General features: G+C 43.7%; 1 protein-coding gene and 1 pseudogene across 1 annotated transcript; both read right to left on the reverse strand.

Annotated features, from left to right (window-relative positions):
• Positions 1–868: 868 nt before the first annotated feature.
• LOC147966870 (uncharacterized) lies at positions 869–2,325 on the reverse strand. The gene is made up of 2 exons (XM_087527402.1): positions 2,283–2,325; positions 869–1,992 (listed from the first exon to the last, which is right to left on the reverse strand). Exons 1-2 carry the CDS (start codon positions 2,323–2,325, stop codon positions 869–871), a joined length of 1,167 nt encoding a protein of 388 aa, XP_087383528.1.
• Positions 2,326–3,587: 1,262 nt separating this feature from the next.
• LOC147966871 (uncharacterized) lies at positions 3,588–4,682 on the reverse strand (annotated as a pseudogene).
• Between the last annotated feature and the right edge of the window lie 2,499 nt (positions 4,683–7,181).

Consider the following 7,181-nt stretch of genomic DNA (forward strand, 5'->3'; position numbering starts at 1 on the left):
TCAAAATCCGAATTACAGATAATGTGCTTACTGATTTCGTCGATTCTTAAAATCATTGTAAATATCATCCATAACTTAACTAGAAGAAAAATATGCAACCATTGCAAGACCATGACATGGACTTGGAATGTGCTGGTTCTCTCTTTTTTGTAAGCAGGGTAACTTGAGACTAATGACTGGGATAGTGTAATCTTTATGGGTGACAATGTGACCAAGACGCCTGTTTGGGATTTACAATTAGCAACCACATTACGGTTCCCTAAAGCGTATGCAAGTTAAGTTAATCCTAACACTCTCCACACTGCCTGTACTTTTCTCTGCTTTGACTGTCCAAGTTGTTATAAGCTTCTTTTTTTTTCGATAACTCCAGTATTAGAACAGTCAGCATGACAAGACCTAGACGTGAACTAGCTTTTCTTGTAGACCATTCAATGGGACGGTCGGTAACATGCCAGTGGCTAGCATGACAAATCCTGATGATTTTATGCTGAAACTATCCTTTTGATCTGTTTTGCAGATTGCTGAGCACTGAGAGCCACGATTGGTCCCAAAGAGAAGGTTGGGAAGATCCCAACCCCGAGAATTACACACGGCCAAAAAACAAAACAAAACAAAACAAGAATGACAGGTTTGCTCTTGACATCCTGGTGAGAATAAAATATATCAACAGTATGGGTGGAATGTAACCAAATATTAGAATGAATACTCTATATATATGATCAGGTAGTACGTATTGTGTTTCTTTTGTCCGAGAGATAGTAGGACATGGGAGCTAGCAGATCAAGTGTTCCTCCAAAGGAGTCCCCACAGGTTGCCTCCAATACTGATAAAGGCTCTTGCCGTGCTTATTTCCAACAAAGACTCTGTTTCATGGTACCCCACCTTCCAGATTATTATCAGACAGATAGAGATTGGTGAGGTGTTGCAAGCCACCAAGCTCTCTTGGGATGAAGCCCGACAAATTGTTCTGCTGAAGGCTTAATTGTTTTAACAGCCCAAGATTACCAAAAGAAGTTGGAACTTGACCAACGAAATTGTTGAACGACAAGTCTAACCCCACTAGACCTGAAATATTGCCTAGTGACGCTGGGAGATGACCTTCAAAATTGTTATCCTCCAATAGGAGTTCTTCGAGATTCAGGAGGGTATCTCCAAAGTTAGATGGCAGTGTTTTCCCAAGCATATTGGAACCTAAGGATAAATATTGGAGAGAAGACTGATTGTATTTGTACAGGGTTTCCGGGATTCTACCCGATAGCCTATTTTCAGCAAGGGCTAACTCAGTAAGATTTGGGAGTTTTCCCAACTCATCAGGAATGGTTCCGGTGAGCTTATTACCAATAAATGAGATCTCTTCAAGATTATTGATGTTTTTTAGGCTTGGTGGGATTGTTCCGGTCAGATTATTCAAGGCAAGATTTAACGCAACTAGCTTGGATAGGAGGTCTATACCGCTGGGAACTTCTCCTATTAGTAAGTTGTTAAACAGGAAAAGGTCCTGTAGATTGGAGCAGTTTGTAAGAGTGTCCGGAATGATCCCTCGCAGTGAGTTGTCCCACAAGGAAAGGTACTCCAATCTTTGGAGACAGTTGAAAGGAGGTATCTCGCCGGTGAAGCCATTTAAGGACAGGTCCAGACTCCTAAGGAACGTTAGATTCCCGAGGGACGGTGAAATCGTGCCCGACAATGATAGCAAGTCAAGATTCAGCTCGGTGACTGGCCCTGGGTGCTTTGGGTCGCTGCAGAGGACGCCGTACCATCTGCAAAGGGGGGCGTCGACGTGCCAAGATCTCAAGGCTTGCTTCGAGTCAGTGGTGATGGACCGCTTGAAATCTAGCAGTGACATCATGTCCGTGCTGTTGTCATGGACTGTTGTCGTTGAGGAGGAGCAACGGATGGTGCCGACTCCATAAGAAACGAGCAGCAACGGCAGTAGCATAAGCATGGTGGTGAGTCTCGCCATTTGACTGCCACATGTAAGGGCCCCGTCAACTACAAAGTGGGAGGAACAAAACATTGTGAGTACCAGCACATTCATTGTAAGATTTATTGTGTGCATCGACGCATGGAAAGGCCGGGATATCTTCTTTCTGAACAAAACAAATTATGAGTCGCGCGGCAGCTGTGTGAGCTTTCTGTCATGAAAAATACTAGTACTAGGTTCTATATATATGATCAAATCCGGGGAAATATTAGAGGTACGTAGAACCCACGTGAAGTAAAAATATTAACTCTGATGAACAAGATGAATGTTTAGCAGTAGTAAGGACTCTGGAGGGCACCTTTGCTTGGCCGGATCGCACGGAACGACAGCCTTTCTTGCATGATGTTGCTGCCGGGCGCTGTGTCGTTTGTGTTGAAATGATAGACGCTCAGCCTGCACAGGTTCCACGAGTTTAATACGTACTACACTCATATCATAGAGCAAAAAAGAGAGGAGACCTCAGGTCAGTCAACCTCTTTCCAGTCATTGTTCATCAGTTGGGCTCCATGGGTGCGTCTCCGCCAGAATCTGACAGGGAGAGGTTCTCTTTTGACACTGGACAAAACGATGGTTGTCTTCGATGGATGTCGTGCTCTGGGAGATCCTCTCGCTTTTAGCCCTTTATATAAACACAAAGTGCATTCAGGTGCGGAAGCATGCTGGAAAAATGTTTATTTTACTCAACAAACTTGAAGAATGACTACTTACCAAACAAAACTTTGAAGAAATGCACGCCAATTTATCAGCGGCCTGTCCAAAGCATTCGAGTGCGACCATGCCTTAGTGGTTACAGGATGCCCAAAAAGGAAAAGTGAAACTAAGAAGAAAAGAAGTGTTTGTTTTATGTCTTGACTCTGTTTCATGTCAGAGTTGATCTAGCAGTAGTAGTATTCAATATGGAGCTGGAGGCCAGGCTTTCGGGGTTGGCAGGAGCCGAACTTTGAGTTCTCTTATACCGCGAGAGTAGGCTATGAGGTGGAGTTTAGTTATGTCCTTTGGCTAGTCGTGTATGTCCTCTGTTTTAAGATATGTTTCTCTTTCCAATTTGTTTGTTGTGCTTAGCTATATTGTCATTGACTCGTCAGTCGTCATCATATTTTAGATAACTCTAAGCTAAACCGTTGAACTCTATGTACGTGCTTACTGATTGTGTTCTAAGTTCCTTCCATGCGTTATTATTTCCAGCCAGCAGCAAGGAGAAGACTACTATCACCAATGAAACACAAACTCGGAATATCCATACTACCCCTCCAAAATCCGATTGCCGAGCACTGAGAGCCACGATCTCACCAGATCTTTTATTGCCAAAGAGAAGGCTGGGAATATCCCAGCCCAAGAAATATACATGGCCAAAATACAAAACAAAACAAGAATGATAGGTTTGCTCTTGACATGCTCTTGGTGAGCATAAAATAGACCAAGCAATTAAATACGAATGACATGGAAGCAAATATATTGTAATACTCTAATCAAGTAGTGCGTACTGTGTTTCTTTTGTCCGAGAGATGGTAGGACATGCATGGGAGCAGATCCAGTGTTCCTCCAAGAGAAGTCCATGTTGCCTCAAAGTGAGATGGAACTGTTGTTTCCAATAAAAATTGTTTCATGGTATCCCACCTTGCAGATTATTATCAGACAGAGACAAATGGGTAAGCCGCTTTAAGCCGCCAAGCTCTATTGGGATGAGGCCCGACAAATTGTTTTGCTGAAGGTTTAGGTACCGTAGCATCCCAAGATTACCAAAAGAACATGGAACTTGACCAATGAAATTGTTGGAGGCAAGTCTAAGTTTTCTAGCCCTGAAATATTGCCTGATGATGCAGGGATTTGACCTTCAAAATTGTTACCGTCCAAATAGAGATATGTGAGATTAAGGAGGGTATCACCGAAGTTAGATGGCAGTGTTTGCCCAAGCATATTGGAACTTAAGTCTAAAATTTTGAGAGAAGACTGATTGCATTTGTACAGGGTTTCTGGGATTCCACCTGATAGCCTGTTTCCAGCAAGGCCCAGTCGAGAAAGATTTGAGAGTTTTCCCAACTCATCAGGAATAGTTCCTGTGAGCTTATTACCAAAAAGAAAGATGACAAGCTGACTGATGTTTGTTAGGCTTGGTGGGATTGCTCCGGTGAGATTATTTTCCCGAAGACCTAAATACTCTAGATTGGATAGGTGACCTATACCACGGGGGAATTTCACCCATTAGAAAGTTTTCATAGAGCCTTAGGAGCCACAGATTGGAGCAGTTTGTAAGAGTGTCTGGAATGATCCCTTGCAGTGAGTTGTTTCCCAAGTTAAGTTCCTCTAATCTGTGGAGACGGTTGAGATGTGGTATCTCGCCGCTGAAGTCATTACTGGACAGGTCCAGTGCCCTAAGGAATGTCAGATTCCCGAGGGATGGTGAGATCGGGCCTGACAATGCTAGGTCGCCCAGGTTCAGCTTCATGACTCGCCCTGGGTGCTTCGGGCCGCTGCAGACGACACCCTTCCATCTGCAAAGGGGGACACTGACGTGCCAAGATCTCAAAGCTTCCCAGGAGTCGGTGGTGATGGCCCGCTTGAAATCTAGCAACGAGATCATGTCCGTGCTGTTGTCATGGACTGTCATAGTCGAGGAGGAGCAGCGGATGTTGCCGACTCCACAAGAAATAAGCAGTAGCGTAAGCATGGTGGTGAGCCTCGCCATTTGACTGCCACATGTAAGGGCCCCGTCAACTACAAAGTGGGAAGAGCAAAACATTGTGAGTACCAGCACGTTCATTGTAAGATTGGTTGTGTGCATCGACCCATGGAAAGGACAGGATATCTTCTTTTTGAAAAAAAAAAATTTATCAGGCACGGCAGCTGTGTCAGCTTTCTCATGAAAAATACTAGTAGTAGGTTCTATATATATGATCAAATCGGGGAAAAAAATTAGAGGTACAAGATGAATGGAAGGGCACCTTAAGTGAACGCATGTGAAATAAAAATATTAGCTATGATGAACAAGATGAATGTTTAGCAGCACTTCACTAGTAAGGACTCTGGAGGGCACCTTTGCTTGGCCGGATCGCACAGAACGACAGCCTTTCTTGCATGATGTTGCTGCCGGGCGCTGTGTCGTTTGTGTTGAAATGATAGACGCTCAGCTTGCAGAAGTTCCACGAGTTTAATACGTAATACTCTCATATCACAGAGAAAAAAGGAGAAGAGACCTGAGGTCAGTCAACCTCTTTCAAGTCCAGTCATCCTTCAGTTGGGCTCGATGGGTGCGTCTCAGCCGGAATCAGACAGGGAGAGGTTCTCTTTTGACACTGGACAAAACGATGGTTGTCTTCGATGGACGTCGTGCTCTGGCAGATCCTCTCGCTTTTAGCCCTTTATATAAATACAACGTGCATTCAGGTGCGGAAGCATTCAGGAAAAAGGTGTTAAGAATGGTTTAAGCGTCTCAATCACCGTAAGATGGTGACCCGCATGTATTTGTATTGATATGGCTTGGAGTACAAGGGATCCGGTGGTTACAATCTAACCATACGGAAGAGATATACAAGGGGAGGAGATAGAGATAGAATATAGAGATAAGTTATCTAACTAACTACCTCCGTTGATGCGCAACAATATTGGCTAACACCCTCCCTTAATCTGAACGCCTCAAGTTCAGATTACGCTTGAACTCCTCAAACTGTTTTGTAGCCAAAGCCTTTGTAAAGCCATCTGCAATTTGATCTCTGGAAGGAACAAACCAAATTTCCAGTTCCTTGCTAGCAACCCTTTCTCTGACAAAGTGATAATCAATTTCAATGTGCTTGGTTCTTGCATGGAAAACAGGGTTAGCAGAAAGATATGTTGTTCCAATATTGTCACACCAAAGACATGGAGTTTGTGTATGACATATCCCAAGCTCCTTGAGCATAGCCTTAACCCATATAATTTTTGCTGTAGCATTTGTCAATGCCTTATATTCTGCCTCAGTGCTGGAACGTGACACAGTTACCTGTTTCTTTGCACACCAAGAAATCAAGTTAGGACCAAAGAAAATAGCAAAGCCTCCTGTGGACCTCCTGTCATCCAAGCAACCTGCCCAGTCAGAGTCAGAGAATGCACTGACAAGAGTAGATGATGGCTTGGTAAATGTTAGTCCAACATTCAAAGTATGTTTCACATATCTTAGTATACGTTTGGTAGCAGTCCAGTGAGCTGAGGTAGGTGCATGGAGAAATTGACATACTTTATTAACTGCAAATGAAATATCAGGCCTGGTGAGTGTGAGATACTGAACTGCACCCACCAAACTCCTATACTTAGTGCCATCCTCCGGACTCAAGGGCACACCTTCTGTAAGAGAAAGTTTTTCTGAACTGGACAAAGGTGTCAGTGATGGTTTACAACTCTGCATCCCTGCCTTGCTCAAAAGATCAGTGGTATATTTTTCCTGAGAAAGATGGAGACCACCCTCTTTGTTTGGCCTGACCTCAATTCCAAGAAAATAATGCAAATCACCAAGATCTTTAAGAGCAAAATCAGAATTTAAATCCTTCAAAAGAGCCATGACTGCGGCATGAGAGGAACTTGTGACAATGATGTCATCAACATAGACAAGAACAAAGATAACTGTGGCATGCTGATTGTAAATGAACAAGGAAGTGTCAGACTTGGATGGAACAAAGCCAAGAGCCTGCAACTTAAGACTCAAGCGAGAATACCATGCTCGTGGAGCCTGTTTGAGTCCATACAGAGATTTATCCAGTCAACAAATATGAGATGGCTTGTGAGGATCTACAAACCCAGGAGGTTGTTTCATATAGACTTCCTCTTTCAGAACGCCATGAAGAAACGCATTCTTTACGTCTAGCTGACGAAGAGTCCAGCCTCTGGAGACAGCAATGGAGATAACAAGGCGAATGGTAGCAGCTTTAACAACCGGACTAAAAGTATCCTCATAATCAAGCCCATACCTCTGTTTAAACCCTTTTGCAACCAAGCGTGCTTTATAGCGGTCAATAGTGCCATCTGACTTTTTCTTGATGCGAAACACCCATTTGCAGTCAATCACATTAAGACCTGGACGAGAAGGAACAAGATGCCAGGTACGGTTTGTCTGGAGAGCAAAAAGTTCATCATCCATGGCTTGTTTCCACTGGGGATCTGCAAGAGCCTCATGAACAGTGCGGGGTTCACCTGTAGGAACAGTAGCAACCAGCCCATATTTTGTTTT

The sequence above is a fragment of the Triticum urartu genome, chromosome 6A (genome assembly GCF_056163025.1).
Source record: "Triticum urartu cultivar PI428250 chromosome 6A, HENAU_Tu73, whole genome shotgun sequence".
Taxonomy (NCBI): Eukaryota; Viridiplantae; Streptophyta; class Magnoliopsida; order Poales; family Poaceae; genus Triticum; species Triticum urartu.